General features: G+C 49.1%; 1 protein-coding gene across 3 annotated transcripts in view; it reads right to left on the bottom strand.

Moving 5' to 3' along the window:
* Positions 1–21228, bottom strand: part of DISC1 (DISC1 scaffold protein) — a 207996-nt gene that overhangs the window by 41015 nt on the left and 145753 nt on the right. For all 3 annotated transcript variants that reach the window (XM_069484684.1, XM_069484685.1, XM_069484686.1), the window contains one exon: positions 3069–3129. In XM_069484684.1, the coding sequence (XP_069340785.1) occupies positions 3069–3129 (61 nt within the window). The remainder of the gene's footprint in view (positions 1–3068; positions 3130–21228) is intronic.

Genomic DNA, 21228 nt, shown 5'->3' with positions numbered 1-21228 from the left:
GTGCCTGTCAGGAAGCACTTAATGAGGAGAAGAATTCAGTGAAGGCATGTTCCTCAGTTTTGGGAGTCCTAGAAGGCTTCAAAGAGGAGAACTCTAAAACTCAAAAGATGAAAGAGGACCAGATGGAGGAAGGCCTGGTCGGGAGAAGGTGGGCTGGGAGAGCCCCACCAGGGCACACTCAAAGCAAGAGGGTGAGCGAGCATGTCCAGTGTGTCACGGCCAGGAGACTGGCCAGTCCCAGGCCACAGCACCAGGCCACAGCACCCTCCTGAAGATGACTTCATGTCCCAAAGTACTGGGTTGAACCATATGAAGTTGCCATTTGTCCAGGTCAGAAATGGTCGAATGCCGGTAGTCTCACGTGGTTCAAGCTAACATTAACACTTCTCCGGATGATGCTCCCTAGCCATTCCCCTTCTTAACTAGTTTCTTTCCAGAAAAAGCACAATGGCATTGGGAAGTGTAAGGGAACAAGTCCAGCAGGAGTAGGGTGGTGACGGGGCATGGTGGGTGGCACTCAAGGACACACAGAGGCCACATGGAAGAGCACACCTGGAGCCACAGGAAGGCCTTCAGCCTTTGTCCTTAGGACAACAGGCAGCCACATGCAACGACCAGATGGGCATTAAGATGCTCATTCAAGACCAGCTGGAGAATGCATGAAAGGGAAACAGTGGAACCAGGAAAGCAGACGAAGCTGCTATTGTGGTCATTCAGGGGGACAGCAGGGCCCACACTGTCATGGTAAAGCTAGACGGGCTTGAGAGAGACCAGAGGCATGACTGGCAGGACTTGGGGCTGAGCAGGAGGGGAGACACAGGGCAGCCAGGCAAGCGGCGTGCTGGGCCGCGCACCAGGCTGGGTACACGGGAGGAGCAGCCGGTGTGGAGGGACAGAGGATGCGTGCTGGGCATGACGGCTGGTTTCTGTCCTTGGTTCCTGGCTTGTAACTCCCACAGCCCTTGTTATTTCTCCCCAAGGCAGGCCATGGAGAATAAGCATATACTCTAATCCTCTCCTACCTTTCTGTCTCTGACCTACCTGGTCTGATTGTGGGCCATAAGATCCCCATTTCAGAAGGGGCCCTGGAGGAAGGGACGCTGCTCAGAGAGGCCAAGAAGAATCTGAACACACAGGCCTTGCTGGGTTTCCCCACTCGGCCTATCAGTATCAGATTGTACCCTTTTGTCCACGCTTCTATCATGCCTATCCAATGACGTCTCCATAAAGGCCCAAGAGGACAGGGTATGGTGAGCTTCTGGGATAACTGAACGTGTGGAAGTTCCTGGAGGGTGGTGTGGCCAGAAAGAGCATGGAAGCTCCAAGCCCCTCCCCCATACCTCACCCTGTGCATCGCTGCATCTGTATCCTTCATAATATCCTTTATTAAACCAGTAAATCTAAGTGTTTCCCTGAGTTCTGTGAGCTACTCTAGCAAATTAATTGAATCTAAGGAGGGGTTCTTGGGATCCCCGATTTATAGCGGGTCCGTGAGAACCACGGGAAACAACCTGGGACTTGTGATTAGTATTGGAAGTTGGGGGCAGGCTTGTGGGGCTGAGCTCTCAACCTGTGGGATCAGGTGCCATCTCCAGGTAGGTAGTGTCGGAATTGAACTGGAGGACACCCAGCTGGTGTCCACTGCAGAGTTGGTTGCTCACTTGGTGGTGGGGAAAATCTCACAGAAGTCTTGTGTGTTGATTATTGCATTGTGTGTCCAACCAGTTCTGCGGATAAGGAGAAGGGGAAGGGAAAAAGGGAACTAATGTTTGCCTAGTGGCAGCCATGTGAGTGCTTTACATGCAATATTTACCTACATCCACACGCTGGCCCTGGGAGGTAGGTCCCCTTCCTCCAGTTTGGTAGCTAGAAAAGCTGAAGATGAGCGTTTACTTGAAGTTAGGTATTAACAGCTTGTAACTGGTAGAGCTACAATGTCAACGGTCATCTCTCTACTATTACCCATGTACTGTAGGGCCACGACTTGTCTCCCAATAACCTAATGTAACTTACGATGTGTGCGGTGGTTATGGCTAAAACAATGATAGCCAAGGGTAAGACCAAGAGTGATATGCCAGAAACCTGCCTCAGAACACACAGGAGAGGAGGAAGACCCGGCTCAGAGCAGAGCACTTGACCCTGATGTGTTCCCTCCTTATCCACCCACCCCCCACCTCTGCTAAGTCTGGGGCCATGCGAGGTAGAGAAAGAGCAAGCAGAGGGTTAAAGGACTTTCTTTCCAAGCATTGGAATAAATCCTGCAGTACTTTGCTTACCCTGAAGAGCAGGGCTCAGCAAGGCAGGCCCTCTACACCTCTCTTAAGAAAGCAGCAGCATTTTAGCCGATGGCATTATCCTAGCAGACAAAGGCTTAAGGCATAGCCTATATAAAGAATTACTTAACAATTTCCAAAATAGTAGCAAAATGGTCTCCATAAAACTAAACGACTCCCAGGGAAGAAAGCACATATTACATTCTCGTACTTGTTTCCTTAATCAGGAACAGATCCTGATGACTAGGATTTATTTTCCTAAGTGCACATCCACAAAAGCCAGAAACATCTTGACATGTTGCAGCATCCCTGACATTTCTCCAATCTGAATTCCTAATTGGGTTAGGGAAAAAAAAAAACGACCAGGAATTTTCACGCTGGTTTTGATTCAGGATTCAAAACAGAACCTCAGATGTGCATTTCCATATTATTCTAAACCATGTAGAAATCCTTAAGACCCCCATCACACACTTAAAAAAAAAGGAAAAACAGACAAGGGATAAATTCTGAATTTAATATACCAAAGAAGATTCTTCTCTTTCTTATAGAACATGAAAACCATCCTGTGATCTCCCCAAGACACTTTTAAGTGTCTTAATCTATTTACTTTTTAAAAGAGAAGATCAGGGCTGACACCTGCTTCTTCACTTGTAAGATTCAAAGGACTTTTTGTGTCTTTTTTGTTAGTTTATTATAGAAACTGGCTAGCCTTTTTCATCACTTTAACTAAATTCTGTTATAATAAGGATTCCAGATGTGTCATGGAGTCAATAATACAGGAATTATTATCCTTACCTGCACAGTTTGCCCTCAAGCATTTCCATGTATTTCACGGTATTTTCCTTCACACATGTTTCTGCAAAAAAAAAAAAAAAAAAAATCCAAAGTGAATGCAATTGCAGTCAAAATTGAACAAAACCCTGAACTGTTCAACTAAAAGCCCAAAACCAAAGGATTGTAGTCAAGCCACTGGTAATAGTAACATCTTATGTTTGGAAAACACTCAGATCCATTGGATTGGCTGCCTGGAGTCATGGATTGGGAAGGATTCTGAGCTCCAAGTGTCTCTGCAGGAGAGAGTCAGAGGCTGGGGGCGATGGCACAGTGCCGCCTTTGCTGCGTTCTTTCAAAGGTGGCTCGCTGATGTCTATCCCTGGATCACGTGCACACTGTGCCTGTCCCCTTTCCCACCTGGAAGCCATAAGCTCAGCTGTAGAACACAGGAAAAGAGCACCCAAGAGTGGAGTAACCCCCATCCTATGGATGAACCGGGGGGGCTCCCCAGTGGTGGTAGAGGATTGTAGATAGAACCTTCCATTGAGAAACAAGCAGAAACATGGGATGCTGCCCGTAACGAGAAAGTGATTGGCCAACCTCCAATGGGTGATGAAATCAACTACTCCTTGAGATAAACTCGTTGCTTAAACTCGGTGCTTCCTAAATCACCAAATGAGGTGGGAATAAATGATTGCTATGGTTCAATGCATCTGAGAGGCACTTTACAACTAAAAAAGAGATTTGGTGCACCTGGAGCAAGTTCTGATACCCTGCATTTCCTCACCTGAAAATGAAAACGCCTTCCTCTCAAGGTGCTGACTGCCAGAGGCACACACAAGGTGCCTGGGAGAATACCCGCCGCCAGGGGCTTTGCAGCAAATGGTGGCTGTAATTACCGACGGCGCTGCCATTTCTCTTGTTACTATTATTGTTGTTATTGAGGGTTTTCTCACTATTTTTATTCCAACCTTTATTCTCAAAGGTAATCTATGCTGAAGGGCTCACAGGCACTCTGGAGTCGGGGACGTGCGAAGGCAAGGCCAGGCCGCCTGGGTCTGTGCTCCTGGGGTCTCTGGTGACCTCCAGATTCCTATTTTGGTCAACATGCATGTGTTGGGGTGAGGGACAGGGGCACACATTTGGAACTGCAAAAAGTACACTGAAATTCCTCACAAAGAAACCAAGTATTTAGTTGGACCTTGAAACAATTAAAAGTTCTGATCCATTAGTCCATAAAAGATAAGAAGAGAAATTCATACCATGAAAGCAACTGTTTAAGTTGGTCTCTTTATCTTAGTGACTTACTTTGGCCTAACCTACAAACTTAGCGGTGCTAGGTATTTTTCCAAATAAATTAGTGAAATACTTTGCTTTTTTTTTTAGCACCAACTACGTGCCAAGTATTGTGCTAACATGGGGATGTTGTTGCTGTCGTACGGTTCTACAAAGCAGAGACATGGCCAGGTGCCATGTCTGCAGTCTTCTCAGTTTCCAAGGTGCTGTATTTTGGAGTAGCACATTCTAGGCCTCACCAGGGACTTAGAGCAGGGTGTTAGCAGGAGTTGGTGATACGGAGACAGATTTTAGATCTATTTTAAAGGCACAGACAATAGGATTTCCTGGTAGGTTGAATGTCAGGCAGGAGACAAAGAGAGAAGTCAAGAATGACTACAGGTTTTTGCCCTAAGCTATTGGAAAAAATAGAACTGCCATCAGCTGAGACGGGAAGCATGATAAGTGAAACCGGTTTGGAGAGACAGCCGAGAGTTCAGCTTAGGATTTGCTAAATTTGAGAAGTTTATTAGACAACCCGGTGGTGACGTCAAGTGTGACGTGAGACATCTGCGTTTGGAGTTTGAGGAAGTTCTGGAATGGGGTGGACATTTGGGATTGGCATGTGAAGCAATGAGCTGGACAATATCACTCAGGAAGTGGGAGTAACTTAAGGAGGCCTAGTGATCAGATACAACTACGTTTATACTGTGACAGCGCCTGCCCTCCAAAGGACAAACACGGATAGCACCTCCCTGGAGGAAAAGAAAGCCACACTCTTAGGTTTAGGAATAATTCAGGCGTCTACCATTTTGTTAAGAAACTGAATGCTAAATCCTTGGCTCATCTAAGCACCGGGAGCGCCGGTTGGTGACACCGGACCTGCATGAAAACATCTGGGCAGGTTCGTGCGCTTTGCCACTCACCCGGAGGCTGCCACCTTAGGAGGAGGCTGTGTTGAGACATTACTTTCACGAAACTCTGACCCATCTCCCAGCCAGGCAGCCTAAGAGTGCCTTGCGCGTGTCTACCGAGTTGACTCACAACCTTCAAGACAGACCAGGACTGTAGACAGGGAGTTTAGATTTTACCAAACATGCTAAATAATACGCCCACAGACACACTGACTGAGAATAGTGCTCATCTTTTCTTCTCTGCTCACTCCCTGCTCTTTTTCCTTTTCCTACCGTCTTGGGTCCATTAGAGCAGAGACCTGTGAGAATGTTGGGGTGGTGAAGCCCGGCTCCAAGAGCCAAGGAGGGTGCTAGACGAAATGCTGAACGCTAAAGGAGATGCCAGGAAAACAAAGAGGACCAGAGGACCCCCAGCCTCCAGATCAGGAAAACGCTAGAGTAATTCACTTCTCCCATTTGCAAAGGGAACCTGATAAACACATTCAGGCCATAATATTAACATCAGAATGGAATTCATACAATTAGTTTTATGAACCCAATTAAACAAAAATCGATTGACAATTAAATGCAATAAATCTGTGAAAACATTTAGCATTGTACATGGCACAAACACAAATCAATGCTAAGAGAATTTAATATGGGTCCTGCCTCGTGAGGTGCTACACTTGGTAGTATTTAAGTGTAAAACGGGCATGGGTTCAAGGGACCCAGAGATAGCTGTGGGGCCAGACTCTTTGACATTGATGGCTCGCTGGACAGCACAGCAACATTTTCCATAAATATTCATCGTAACCACTAATCCAAAAATATCCCTGTGAGTCTGATGGAAAAAAAAGAACCACACTCCCCAGCCAGAGCCTTTGCAGCATAAACATGGAGGCTGGAAGGTAGAAGAATGTCAACACGGAAGGCAGGAGGGTGTTAAGCAGAAGCAAGTCCAACTAGGTTTCAGTGAATTGTATCCTTTGTTTGCATAATAAGGACAGCAGTATTTGTCATGAAAATAGTACAGGAAATGAGTCGCACTCAGGCAGACTTGCTATCAGACTCAATGGAGCAGTGGTTCGAAGACAGTTCAGCCCCTCCACCCGCAATTAATCAGGAGGGCAACATCGGATCAGTACAATAGGATCTCACCTTTGAGAATGGAAACCACAGGTACCTCATCAGCTTAGCATAAGTCACAAAAATCCGTCAAACGTTAGTCACGTGATTGGAATTTTCTAAAATAACCTAAAGTACCAAGCAAGACCTGGCCTACTTTTACGAAAAGAAGTCATCAGATTTTAAAGATCACTACTCTAGGATTAAATTAGATTAAATTAATTTCTACCAAGTAAAACCTTTCAGAAGGAAGATGTAAAAGACAAAGGAGAAATTTTAGAACTCTGAGGTCTCTTTTCAAGTTAATGAAAGGACGTCTGTCTGGGTAATTTATGAATAACCCGGGCGTGATGACGGAGTGGTAACGTGGTCCTAGCAAAGGCCAGAAGTCACCAATACAGAAAAATGGCCTTGCGGTTGGACTGTCTTGGTGGGTGGGGCAGGATAAGATTGTGCGGGGCCGTGAAAGCTGGCAAGATCCTTTCTACGAAGTCCTACGTGGGTCAAATGCAGACACCAACCACGAGCCCCTAAGACGTAGACAGTTTTGGCTGCTCAAACTGCGGCGATATTGACTGTCACATTGGAAACCCACTGTGTGAAATGCATGATACCAATTTAGCTACCATTTCATTTAGCACCTCCTGTGTACCAGGTCCTGTTTTAAACACCTTGTTCTAAACACTGACTAGATAATAGTACTTCAGGAAGCAGCCCTAGCATGATCTTCATTTTACAGTTGGTTGATCAGAGCCGCAGCGAGGCTCACAGTCACACCACTAGTGACGGACAGTCCCAGCGCCCACTGTTACAGAGCACATAGATTCAACTTCACACAACACAGTTGGAGATCAGTCAACGCACACTGAATGGATGCATGTGAAATTTCAGCACCAACAAAATGAAGCAGATGTTCAAAGACAGAGTAAACTCAGGAGAGCCCAAAGGCTGTGCTGTAAAAAGTCAGAGCACTGGCGATTGCAAAGAACAGGCATCAGCAAATGAAAACCTCATCATATGTAAACTGTAGGGAAGAGTGCTACTAACACAGCACAAAATAAATTAACATTTGGTAAAATAAACTGAGAGATACATATGTGCTCCTGAGAGACGATAGGCCAAGGTGACTTTAAAGTAGGTTGCAATGGTAATTTTTTTTTTTTTTTTTTTTTGAGACAGAGTCTCATTCTGTTGCCCAGGCTAGAGTGCAGTGGTGTCAGCCTAGCTCACTGCAACCTCAAACTCCTGGGCTCAAGCGATCCTCCTGCCTCAGCCTCCCGAGTAGCTGAGACTACAGGCATGCGCCACCATGCCCGGCTAATTTTTCTACTTTTTTGTAAAGATGGGGTCTTGCTCTTGTTCAGCCTGGTCTCAAACTCTGGCCGTAAACGATCTGCCCACCTTGGCCTCCCAGACTGCTAGGATTACAGCTGTGAGCCCCCGCACCCAGCCAATTTTCTAATGCTTATATCCTCATTGGTTCACTCTTCACAGTAAGAGATTATATATATGTGATTTTACTAGCAGACGTTTATTTGCATCTATAAATTTGTCTACTTGCAGCATTTTCCTGCTATCACTACATGTGGCGGTTCTAGGTTAGACAGAACTCTGAAGAGAGGATTTCTGAGTTAAACAGGACGCCATCCTTCCTAAGCTTTTGACTGTAGGTTCTCTAAGGCCAGAAACAAATAAAGGCGACATTACCAAGTTAGCAATGGATTCATTGCTCACCGGCAGGACATCATTCAGGATGTTGCTGTTAATTCTCTCTCGCTTTTCCTCTGATGCTGATAAGAGATTTTACAGAGAGAAGAAAAATTATCAGATGTGGGTCCTACGGATTTAATAAATAGTAACAAAGAAAAGGTTTCTCCTGGAGGTTGTATCTGACTCTTGTTCAATGTTTCTTAAATGCCTGCCCCACGCCCGATTCTGTGTTAGACACCGGGGCTGCAGGGATGAATACGATGCTGCCCATGAGCTCAAGAAAACCAGGCTTGGTGAAAGACACAGTCGCATAAAAGCAATGCGTTAGATTCAGTAATAAAAACTTAGAGCAGCAGTCATGCTGGGAGCATTGCAGGGGAGATCTGGGCCAGCTTGAGGGGGTTAAAAACATGACTTCTGGAGGAAGTGACCGAGTTAGCGATCGCAAAGGATTTTCCATGCCAGCTGATGCAGGGGGAGGCAAGGATAATCCAAAACAGTAGCTGCACATAAAATCAGACTTGGGTTTTAGAATATCGGACATATAATGTCCTATCATTTTACCTTCCCATTAATTCCCAAGTCATTTGTCCCTAAGCTTGCGTTATGGTCACTCGATACACTGCACGGTGCCACTCCAGGGAAGACAAGACAGCTATGGGCTGGCACAGAGGCGGAGCTCTGAGCCTCCATCTCTGCTCTCAGGGCCACACTTGGAAGGGGACCTAGAGATTGACTCGGTCTTCCAGATGTCGCCTTTGGGTGAGTCGAGTGACAATGTCGTGCTCCAGTAACTTCACGCCGGCAGAAGTACCCGAAGAACAGGAGTGGAAAAGCTTTTTCAGAGCTGGACCGTCATCATATGACTCCGCTGTCCACGAAGAAAGTGAAAGCAACTACTCTGAACTAGGTTTATGCCTCTGCTTCCGCCGTCTGGCCCCGTGGGCTGGTGTGCGGCTGGCGGCTCCCCAGCGAGACACCACCCTCAGAAAGCTCTGCCCTTGAACCCTGGCACACATCTCAAGGACTTGTCAGTCTTGAGACTCATGAATGCAGAAACAGCTCCTGCTTAGAAGGGAAGAGAGAGGGGGCAGGAGGCAGGGAATGAGAAAGGGGTAGGTAAGCCCCACCAGGTTTAAAGATGTTTAATATGTAGCGAGTGCTTACGCTACATGGTAGCTAAAGCCCACGTTCCAATTTTACCTGCTGTGCTTGTCACTAGTTAATTGGGTATCATCGGATACAGTAATTCTCACTTCCCCAGTTGAGACCTGCTCCTAGATGCAATCTCCCAATGCCCTTGAAGCACACAGCCTAATAAATCAGCACGAGTCAATGACAGAAAGAAAAATCAAATGCTCGCGGTACGGAAAGCGGGTCAGAAGAAAGCTAACACAGATCAGTTCCAAGCAGGTTCTCGTCACAGCCTCCCACGCACGTGCCCTTGTCAAACGCTTTCACTGAATGGAAAGACAGGCTCACTTTCCTCAGCCAGCCCTGCTGACAGCAGTGGGCTGTCTTGGGTTTGCTTTCTAGTGCATTTAATTGAAAGAGTTGTGACTTGGGAATTAATTTGCAATATTTTCGAAACTGCTTGGAATGCGTATTTCTGTGCCTTGCCTGGCAGTGAACATCTGAGAATGTGCAGTCTCATTGATTCTTTCTTCTACTCCCCTCGAACGCAAGCATCTCTCTCTCTCTCTCTCTCTCACACACACACACACACACACACACTTTATTTCTCTCCATTATTTTTCATAGGATAAGTAATAAAATGTGGGACTTTGCTTTTAAATGGAACGCTATCTTCAGAAGCAATTTGTGTTTTTGGTTGTTTTTTTTAAAGCCGCAATCCACACTTGATCTGCTTAAGCTAAAAGCAAGTGAGCTCACGCTGGGTGCCATTGGGACGCCTCCATGTGCGTCATGATTTTGTTTAATTCCCACAAAAACTCTCCAAATCCCTTTTGAGGATCAGGAGAATGGGGCTGTGAGAAGTTATTTCAAGGATTAAATAAATTCAGACTCTCTTGGGTTTTACGCCAAAGGCTATGTTTTTCACAAATACACAATACTGTTGCCCAGTTGTTGTTAAAAAATAGAATTTATGGATTTCACTGAAGGAATTCTGTATTTCACAGAAGGAAAGAATTTACTTTTCCCCCCCAAAGCGGAGGGTGCACATATGTGGCTGCTAAAAACACACAAAGGGGTTGGGTTCTGATGGTCTGTCTGAGCTATTGCCTGTGGAAGAGAATTCCGGAACGCGGGTAGGATCTCAGAGAGTGCTCAGTGGCACGGGACCGCGACCATTGCTGGCAGCCAGAGCCCGCCCTACGAAGTGTCCCTCATGTCTGAGGTGGCCTCCTCAACTGTCCTAGGAAGTTTCTGAGCAGCCAGCCCGGACACCGCCTGCTCTTCTCACCCAGCAGGTTCCGGCAGGATGGGGACTAGGGAGGGCGAGGGAAGGTTGTAACGTCACCAACTGCTCTACTTATTGGTCCTGTCAGCTTCCAAGTCCCTGGGCCCGATGTCTCACTGCCAGCCTCACCTCTGCCTCCAGCGTGGTGACCTGAACGAAACGCAGAGCCTTTCTGAGTCCTGCGACTCACGCCTTGGCTTCCACCCTTCCTCCTGCCCCGAATACCTCCCTAAAACCTTTCTGCTTCCTACCCACTACGGCCCTCTCCAGTCGGCAAGACCCTGTTCTCTCGCCCCGCAGTTCCTCTTCCCATGCCACTCTCTCCTCTTTGCTGAGGTCCCATGGGCCTCCCAGACTTCCTATAGCCACCAAGTTCCCTTAGGGCCTGGGTCATCCTCTGCGAGGGTCGAGAATCCCGTCCTTTTGCCCCCTTAGTGCCTAGCGCAGTCCTGGGCTCAAGGAAGGCGTGAGGTGCCCGACACGTCATCTAACAAAGTTTTTTGATTCGGGTTATGTTCTCATGGAACCAACGACCTGAAGAGGTGACAGAAATCAGAACAGACTATTAGGATGTGGAGCAGCTGGAGCCATCAGAGAATTAGGGACTGGAGGATGGGGACTCAGAGGCAGCCCAGGCGGGGTGGAGAGATGAGCCCTGTGGGCCCGTGAACTTGGAGGAAAGCGGTGATAGAGACGTACTAATAGTTGGGTTTCTGTAACAAACAAAATAAAGTGTAAGGAAGAGGAGCGAGGGAGGTATGGTAGGAAGGAGACCAAGAGAGAAGAGTTTAAAAATCCCTTCTTTAGACACCAAGTCATCAAAAATGTCACACTGCCACAAGACCCGTGGGCCCTTGCCCATGGCTATGCCTGGGGCTGTTTAGGGGCGCACACAGTGGAAATCGGGGGGATGAAACCGGTTTATGAGGTGCGGACCACACAGACGTTCCCAACCTCTTACAGGCTGGAACAAGGACCACAGCGAACCAGGCTTTTTTTTTTTTTTTTTTTTTTTGACAGAGGCCAGAGTCACCACCATGGCAAACTGATTCCTCCACCCAAGGGCAGGGGGGTTAGAACAGCAAGGACGTGGAGTACACGGTGCATACTTCCAAGGCAGAGAGCAAAGAGCTCAGGCCGGCGGCTGCAGCTCACAGGACCCCAGCCTGTCCCCACTGCACTCAGGAGCCCGGACGGGTGAACAGACTCGGGTATATGAATAGGATGTCCCCAAGATGACAATTAAAACATCTGTGAGTTTGTGATCTACATCATGGTGCAATACCAAGATTAGACTGATAAGCATTCCATCTGCATTTTGGGAAGATTCCACCTAGCTTTGCTCATTGACTTATTTTCTCGAGTCTTTTACAGAGGAAATGGCGGGGGGGAAAGGCCAAGTTGGCCACATGGAGGCACAAAGTGGAGCAATTTTCAATTTGAGGATAGTTTTTAGTTGGCTGTGAGGTTCCATCCACCACCAATGACACGCCTGCCTCCCCGCCATCTTAACCACTTCTTAAACTCGAGCCAGCCTCTTCCCCAGCTTGGCCTTCTGAGTGTGCACCCCTAGGCTGGGGGCGCTGGGGTGGCTGTGCCAAGGGTGTGTGGCAGAGGGTGGGGTGGGAAGGGGTTGTGGCAGGTGGGCTTCCCCAGGAAGCTGACTCTGAAGTAGTGTTTAACCAGGGAGTCTCTTCAGCGTAGCACCTGCTGAGACAGGATTGCATAGAACTGCAAAGCACGCAGCCAACCCACGGGAGCTCTGCTGTCGGGGAGCCCTTTGGAGTTCTTCCCAGCTGCAAGAAGGGACCAGCTTCTACACCCCTGCACTGACTGGGCGCTGGACCCAGGTGTGGCCTTGAGCAAGGCCATTTCTTCTTGAGCCCCAGCAAAACTGAAAGCGGCCGACAGCCGAGGGCATGTTTCAGCAGCACTTCCAGCCGCTGCAGGAAGTAGGTCCCTGCTTCCAGAAGGGGCATTGGGCAGCGCCCCTGAGTCCCCAGCACAGGGGGGTGGGCAGAGCCCAGACACACAGCTGGGGCATCTGCATGTGTGTGCGCCAGGCCCTCACGGTGGGGGACAATAGCTGTGCCCAGAAGGGGACAGCCCCACCTCTCCCACACCTTTGACACCTCCACGTTCTGACACAGAATCCGAGGGATCCAAGAATCCTAAATTCATACCTGGTCTCCTAGCTGTTCAGAAGTTATATTTGTCAAGTGCATTAACCATGTTTTTTATTTTCTGTATTTTATGACGGTTTGACATCTGCCATCTTGCTGACCCTGGAGGGATGGCCCCTCGCAGGGTTCGCCGATTCCTAGAGAAAGTAAACAGTCCACCTGTGGGCACACCCTGGACAGGGAAACCCACCCACCGGTCCAGAGCCCACACCCCAACCACCTCCTCCGTGGGGCTCAAAAGAACGCGCTATATTTAGCCGTTCACCAGACTGATTCGTCACTGCAAATACTCAGACATACGGCATATGGGCCTCACGTGGAGCCATGGCCTCAGCCCCACATGTGTTAGCGATGAGCCTGCTTTCACCAATATCTGCAGTCGATCCTAAAATAGACAAGGGGGAAAACAAAGGAGAGCCTTATTGGCTGCGAGCTCGGCATTATGAAGAGCTGACTTTCAACCTTAGCAAAGTCACTGGCAGGGAAGACGCCTTGATCTTCCACAAACCCAAGCAACAACCTGTCTCAAGAGCCTCCCGGACGGCACCTTCCTGGGAGAAGCACCTGGGAAGGAGGCCATGCCGGGCACGGGGCGCAGCGGCCTGCTGGGGGCTGCGAGCGTCTGTCCCGGTGCTGCTCTGAGCGTTTGCGACCCAGCACCCGGGGCTGACGTTTGGCACCTCTGGCCTCCGTAGGCCAGACAGACAGGGCTCTGGGAGTCAGAGAAGGTGGAATGCAGAACTCTGGTGACAACTGTGAGTGCTGTATTCTCCAGGGCCACCCGGCAGGCTCCCCGATAGGTGAGGAGCCTGCAACCTCCAACCTTTTTATACTCGCCCTTCTCATTGGAAATAGCACCCAGAAAAACCTGCTGAGCGCCCTGCCCTGGCAGCCCTGGTGTTCCCTGAACAAAATGCAACCCCTCCCCAGGGCCTTGGGGTACAGCATGGTCAACCTCGCTTCTCCCTGGTTCCCGTGTCCCCTGTTCCCCTCGATCCCTGGTCCGGTTTCCTCATCTTCGCTGCACAGGCTCCTTCCCCGTCCTCTGCCTGGCAGGCGCTGCTGCCTCCCGTGGGTTGACTTTCTTATCCTTCGCTTCCACCTTCCCGCCTTCAGGGCCACCTCCCTCCGCTCGCGTTGGCCGCCTGCCGCCCCGGTAATTCTCTCTCTGATCCGTGACTGTTGCCTCCGCAGCCTTCACAGCAACTGCAATTAATCTTTTCCCGTTTGTCATACTTCCGTCTCTCCCCTTAGAATTCAAGTCTCACGAAGACAGCACCCCACGGGGCTCTCCACGCACGTTCGCTGGAGTATCCGTGAACTCTCCTGCAAAACGCGCCTGGCCTCACTTTGCTGGCCTTGCTCCTGGAACCTCACTGTCACCTGGCAAAGCAGAAGAGGGCAGGTGGGAAGCCTCCCAGGGGGGAGCCCTGGCAGTAAGCACGCAGGCGCCCCTGGGGCAGTGTGAGGGCGTCATACAAGACAGGTGTAGGGGTCGCTGGTGTCTCACATGCCCAGGCCTTGGTAGGAACACTCGGCACCTCCTGGCTGTGAGGAGCCCAAAATCTCACGCCGCAGGCATGCAGAGCAGCCTCATGTAGGGATATCTGCGAGATCTGAAGGTTGCAGCACCCAGTTCTGACCCAAAAACTCAGACTCAGAACCATGGGAGAAGGGGAGCCCCCACCCACCCATCTGTTCACCCGAGTGCCTATGAGAGCAGGTGTTTGCAAGTTAGGGGTCTGTACACCCTGCCGACGCCCACGCCTTGATCCGCGCCCCACCTGCCGTGTGGCAGAGTGGAGGAACATGTCAGCCGGAAAGCAGAAGAAAGGACGTCGAAACTGCAACGTTGCACCCACTGGGACGCAGGGTGCAAGCTGGCCACGGCCCCTCTTTGCAATCAAGAACGTAATGTAGCAGCAACGATGAGGCAGAATCTCATTTTCAGTCTTTGGCTTTTAGACATCGTATTTGAGGTAACACTGATGCGAAAACGGAATGTATGAAAACAAAGTGCGACGGCAGGCAGCATCTCGGACAGCTTATGATGGGTGTCTTCTCCTTCCTGCCCCTCTCTCCCTGCATCCTCCCACTCTTCCTCCCTCCCCCTCTCCCTCCTCCCTCCCCCCTCCCTCCTCCCTCCTCCTCTTCCTCCTCCCTCCCCCTCTCCCTCCTCCCTCCCCCTCTCCCTCCTCCCTCCCCCTCTCCCTCCTCCCTCTCAGACACACCCTAAAGAGCACAAGGTCTGTGAGAATTTAAAAATAACCTAGCATGGATTTCAAACGGAGTAAACTAAATGAGTCCAATTCTCTATGCCTTTCGTTTTCAATTATGCGCTGAACGTCGAGAAGCATAAGATGTAAGTGAGGAGAATACGACATTTAAAATCTAATTTTCAAAAATTGGGTCCTAAGGCAGAACAGGGAAAATGCATTTACACATATAATTGCGCCCACAAATCAACAGTGGCAGAACAAGTGCCCCCGTTGCTCGTGAGGTCGCCTGGCCGGGGCTCCCCGAGCCTCGGGAAGCCAGTTCACTCACTGGGCAGGTGACTGCCAGCCCCTGCGAGGTGCCAGCCGGTTGCACCTGGTGCCCAAGCGGACGCGCTCTCCAGCTCTCGGCAAAGGCACTTGCTCAGTGGAGACGGAGGTCCCGGAGGCGTCGCGTCATGGAGGGAAACCGCTGAGTCGAAATATGAAGAACAAGCAGAGGACGGGCACGTGGCAGGAGGAACGTCCACGGCAAAGAGCTCACACGCAGAGGCTGGGCAGCAGGAGGAGGACGGGGCACATCGGAACAGAGTGTGCAGTGCTGGCTGAAGACTAGCAAGCGAGGAAGGAGAGGGGGTGAGAAGCGCGTGTCAGGAAATGAGGACAGAGACAGACAACAGCGGGCAGGTCCAGACGAGAGTGTAAACCGCTGTGGGAGCAGACTTTCTCCCCCAGATAAAGGGAAGCCGTTCCAGGGTCCCACAAAGGGGAATGGCATGGCCATCAGGGATGGAGAAAGAGGGGCTGAAATGAAAGACATTTATGAAATAAATATCAGGATTTAGTGTTAGGTTGGATTCATTCATTCATTTACTCTCCCAACAACTACTTATTGAGCAACTACTGTGTGCTGGGCCCTAGTCCGACAGCCAGAGCGACAACAGTGAAAAAAGTGTTAGAGACGTGGGTATTTGCAAAACTGCTTACAGCAGTGCCTTACGCTTGAGAGCTATTATATTACTATTTGCTTAGGAGAATGAATAAAATTAAACAGATGTGAGCTGACATTGCAAGAGTGAAGACAGACAATAAGCAAAGAAGTAAATATATAATATGCCAGATACGGATAAGGGAAAAGGACAATGTATGTATTTGTGGTGGGCTGGCGTTTTAAAGATGGTCAGGGGAGACCCCCTTGAGATGGTGACATTTCAACCACGACCTGACGGAGGTGAAATTGCACAAGGAGTGAAGCAGAGAGGAAAGGTGCAGCCCGATTCCAGGTGAGCGGCTTGGTCAATGGGCAATGGAGAACATCAGAGAAGAAAACTCTGGTAGGAAAGAAAATGAGGCCGGGCGCGGTGGCTCACGCCTGTAATCCTAGCACTCTGGGAGGCCGAGGTGGGCGGATCGTTTGAGCTCAGGAGTTCAAGATCAGCCTGAGCAAGAGCGAGACCCCATCTCTACTGAAAAATAGAAAGAAATTATATGGACAGCTAAAAATATATATAGAAAAAATTAGCCGGGCATGGTGGTGCATGCCTGTAGTCCCAACTACTCGGGAGGCTGAGACAGGAGGATCGCTTGAGCCCAGGAGTTTGAGGTTGCTGTGAGCTAGGCTGACGCCACGGCACTCACTCTAGCCTGGGCAACAGAGTGAGACTCTGTCTCAAAAAAAAAAAAAGAAAATGAGTTGACTTTCTAACATGTAGAGTTGCATATGTCTTGAAGACATCCAAGCAGAGTTGCCCAAAAGAAGGGCGTCGTGAGGGTTTGGAACTCAGCAAGGTGGGGCTCAGGGACCCGCTGTCCATGCACATGGCTAATGGAAACCGGGAGATGGGTGGACTCGTTTCTATCGCTGCTGTAACACATCGCCACAAATTCAGCAGGTTAAAACAACCCAAATGTACTATCTCATGGTTCTGTAGGTCAGAAGTCCCAGACAGAGACACTCAGCCGGCTCTCCGCACAGGCTGAAACCAATGTGAACGCAGGGTTGTGTTCCTTTCTGGGGGCCTGGGGTTCGATCCACTTCTGAACCTCTTCAGGTTGTTGGCAGAATCCAGTTCCTTGCAGATGGAGGCTGAGGTCCCCATCTCCCTGCCTGCTGTCACCCTCAAGAGGCCGCCCACTTCCCCAGCTTGTGTCCCCTCCCTCTCTCTCCAACGCCAGCAGTGGCACGCCCAGTGCTCCTCACACCTCAGACCCCACTCACTCCCCTCCTGCCTCGATCCTCCTCTGCGCCAGCCTGCGAACGTCCTCCCCTTCGAATGGCTCAGGTGACTCAACTGGGCCAGCCCGGATGCTCCGGGCTGCTCTCCTCACCTCGGATCCACAGCCGCACCCGCATCTGCAAAGTCCCCGTGGCCTTGTAACACCACCTCTTCACAGTTTCTGGGGATCGGGGCATGGACATCTGCCTACCACACTGGCATGTAGAGTGAGAAGAAAACCTGGCCGGGGACAGAATCCCACAGAACAAAACCTTAAGCAGGGGCTGGGAAGGAGAAGCTGGCAAAGAGGACAGAGACCGAGTGGTCAGAGAAGTAAAGACCCAGGAGCGGGTGTCTGTAGAGGCCAGGTAAGAATAAAGTGTCCCCAAAGCTATCAATGGGATCAGGTACTGCCGAGAGGGCTGGAAGAACCGCCTGGGTTTTGCAATAAAAATAATTATTCGTGATTGACAACGGCTTTGCACACTCGCGCACGCACACGCAGGTATGTTTAGAAAGTCCCTTTGCCTGGACGTCCCCCAGTCCACCCGCCTCCACACAGGACCCGTCAGCAGAGCTGCGTAGAGGGGACGACACTTCAACGCTGTCACACTGGCTGGGGCCAGGACCTCGTCAGTCAAATAGCCGTGAGCCTGCGTTTTGAAATAATCAGACCAGCTCTCATCCCAAGAGCACGTTCTCCCTCCTGTTGGATCAAACGAAAGCTCTGTGCGCAGAGGAAGCCAAGATTCGAGAGCCCGTCCCCAATAAATCCTCGGAAATTGATCCCCCGACAGCCCACGGCGCTAAATGCCACGGAAAATCTATCCTCCAATCCCCGCCGTTTCCTGGCATTTGTTTTAAGTATTTAAAACGCATTAGGCTTGACACCAGAAACGGCTAATAAGTTAATGTCCTAGATATTTAGGGGGAGGTAGGTATAAAATTATTGGCTTAAAATGATCCCAGTGAAACCATTCCTCCTAACAAGATCATAAAACGCGCTTTCCCAGTGAGTCATATATAACTGGCTCAAGTCTGTAATAAAACGGGGATACTGGTTTAATGGAAGACAGAACCTGTCCGACTGCAGATTAAAGTGTAATTTTCGTCTCACACGACTGTGGGCTTGAGGGGTTGGAGTATCTTTTTTCTGATATACTTTCTGTCATTGGACTCAGAGGTAAGTGAGCTGTTTCTCTTTATCACGGGGACATGTTATGAATATGTGAGTTGGATGGGGACTCCTTTGACCAAAGAGAAGAAGAAAAAATAGGAACTCTAAGCCCAGTTTTTGATTTTCCAGATAATATCAGAAAGGCCCTGTTACTACCTTAGAATCCCATTTAGATTTTAAAAGGGGGTTGGAGTTAAGAGATTGTGCAAATGCATTCATTTTGTCTAAATATCAGAAAATAACCTGGATGAAACCACTACGGGCTTGTTCTTCATTACAGGTGCTGAGATTCGAGACATAAAGGGCAGCGACCTCAGCCACAGTCACGCACTGTCATCGAGCGACAACAGTTCCCAAACCTGCAGAGACAGATTTGTCAGCCTTATTGAAACCCAGCTCTATAACTAATTTCTCTGCCATTTCCCCCTGTACCAGTTTAATGATGCAACTCTTCTTGACAGCGATCTTCTACCAATAGAAAACATTTAAAAAAACTCATTCAGGCCGGGCGCGGTGGCTCACGCCTGTAATCCTAGCACTCTGGGAGGCCGAGGCGGGTGGATTGCTCAAGGTCAGGAGTTCGAGACCAGCCTGAGCGAGACCCCGTCTCTACTAAAAAAATAGAAAGACACTATATGGACAACTAAAAATCTATATAGAAAAAATTAGCCGGGCATAGTGGCGCATGCCTGTAGTCCCAGCTACTCGGGAGGCTGAGGCAGTAGGATCGCTTAAGCCCAGGAGTTTGAGGTTGCTGTGAGCTAGACTGACGCCACGGCACTCACTCTAGCCCGGGCAACAGAGTGAGACTCTGTCTCAAAAAAAAAAAAAAAAAAAAACAAACTCATTCAATATGAAGAATGCTATGCAGTCATCTCCCTATTTTTCACGGTAGGGGTGGAGGGGTGCAGAGGTACAAAAGTTACCCCACACAGTCTGGACTCCTGGATAGAGCACATTTTGCTCTCCTCTGGGACATGCCCCATCGCCCTGCCACCTTGGCTGGAGAACAGCAACACTGCACAGTGTCTGCCCTGCAGGAGGTGAGGCAGAGCTAAGAATGGGACCAGGCAGGGGCCGGATGCTGGCAGAGCATGGGCAGGATGAAAACAGCTGGTCTGAGTGACAAAAAGCGAAGTGTAGGGTGGCTGGGATGAGAGTCCAAGGTAACACATCGAAAGATGCCAGTTCTGAGTGAGGCACAGGTGACCCCAGAGCCAGGGGCCAACAGGGTCTGAGCCCGATGAGCAGGAACCAGCACACTGGGGAGTCAGCCCAGAGTGATTCTCCGGGTCAGACTGCCACCGACTTGGGACCTTTACCGCAGCTGACCCTCCCCAGTGTGGACAAGCTTTCAGCTCTTTCAAAGGAGCAGCCCCGTGAACCCAGCAATCAATGCCAGCTTCCTCCTTCAGTTTAATCACACTGAGAAGAACAGAGGAACCAGCCGGGTTCCAGAAAGGAGGAAGCTGTAAAAAGTTCTACCCACAGATACAATCACATCCCACGCACACATAACGTCCATGCATTCAAGCAGGTGTGCTCTGTGCGAATGTTTTATGCAAGAGAATTCCTGGAAAATTCTGTTTTGCGTGTGTACTCTATTAAATGGTGTGCATTGTATGCTGACACATCCCTATGACTGAAAAGATTCATACGCACAAACCTTGTATATTTTATGGGCAACTTAGGGAATTTTCAAGGGCAATTTTCAACGTGCTCAATGTTTGCCTTAAGTGTTAGCTTCAGAACCCAACCCTGTATAAGGCACAAGTCCCTCTACTCATTGAACGGGCTTTGTAAGTATGCCCAATTAACAGCGAGATTCTACAAGCATGTAAGTCCTTTGAACGGTGTTTGCATAGCTTTCCTCATAAAAAGCTTTACACTGCTGATATTAATATTTTCTGAAATTGCCTATCGTTGAGCAATCTTGTGTCACATGTGAGGGGCAATACATACCTTTGTGAGACATTCCCAACCTTCAGTCTAATCTTTCCTGCTTTGGCAAATTTGGGATCTGAATTTTGAGAAGCGCTTTAATAAAAGTTAGAGCTTTCCTTCCCCACCCCACCTTTTGGGGGTTTACTTCCTTTGTGTGTGTGTGTGTGTGTGTGTGTGTGTGTAGGATTGTTAAAAAAATCTGTCCTGAAAACAGGTGAGAACCCACCCCACCCAACAGTGTTCCCAAGTGGCTTGGCTTCTCCCGTTACATGTCACCTGCACATTAAAGACTCAGGACGTGTCACGGTCCTCTGAGGCTTGGCTCAGTGCTCCACAGAAAGTCCAGGGTGCAGACTGTATCATCTCGCCGTATTAAGATGTTCCGAAATCTCCTTAGCACAATCCTTCATTGTCTCATCTGGCAAGAGCTCCCTCTGAACGTGAGCACACCAGAGCTGTGTCATTTATCTCTCTGGCTCAGACCCAACCACGAGTTAATCCCCCGCAGGCTGTTCAAACAAGAGCAGGAGGCTACGAGATAAACCTTTCCTTTGGGTTTCACCCAACCTCTCCCTAAGTGAACTCTCGTGGAAGACGCACATCCCCATTGCAAGCTCTGCCCATCAGATGGGAGGGGGCTGGGACACCCTCCTTCACCCCCGGCAACCTTCGAATCACCTCTTCGGAAATGGAAGTCAGGCTTCAATTATGAAATTGAGCAATTTTCCATTTCATCAAAATAAAAAAAAATGCATTTTCAATAATTTCATCAAACAGATCACTCATATAAGATACCTAACAATCATTGAGTTAGCTGCTTTTCATCCTATTAGGTGACAATATATAGAATACACACCTTAAAACTGCAAAGCAGTTTATATTTAAGAAAGATTAGCACTAAAAGGATTTTACCTTTGCAAGTTTAATATTCCTGTTGTGGTTGGTTTGTGTTTGATTTGGTTGTGACTGATTGTGTTTGATTTAAAAACTTCCATTTTTCCTTCACTTATTTGTGTTATG

The sequence above is a fragment of the Eulemur rufifrons genome, chromosome 11, assembly GCF_041146395.1.
Source record: "Eulemur rufifrons isolate Redbay chromosome 11, OSU_ERuf_1, whole genome shotgun sequence".
Lineage (NCBI taxonomy): Eukaryota > Metazoa > Chordata > Mammalia > Primates > Lemuridae > Eulemur > Eulemur rufifrons.
Note: the sequence above shows the minus strand (reverse complement) of the source record. Positions and strands in the feature narration are given on the sequence as shown.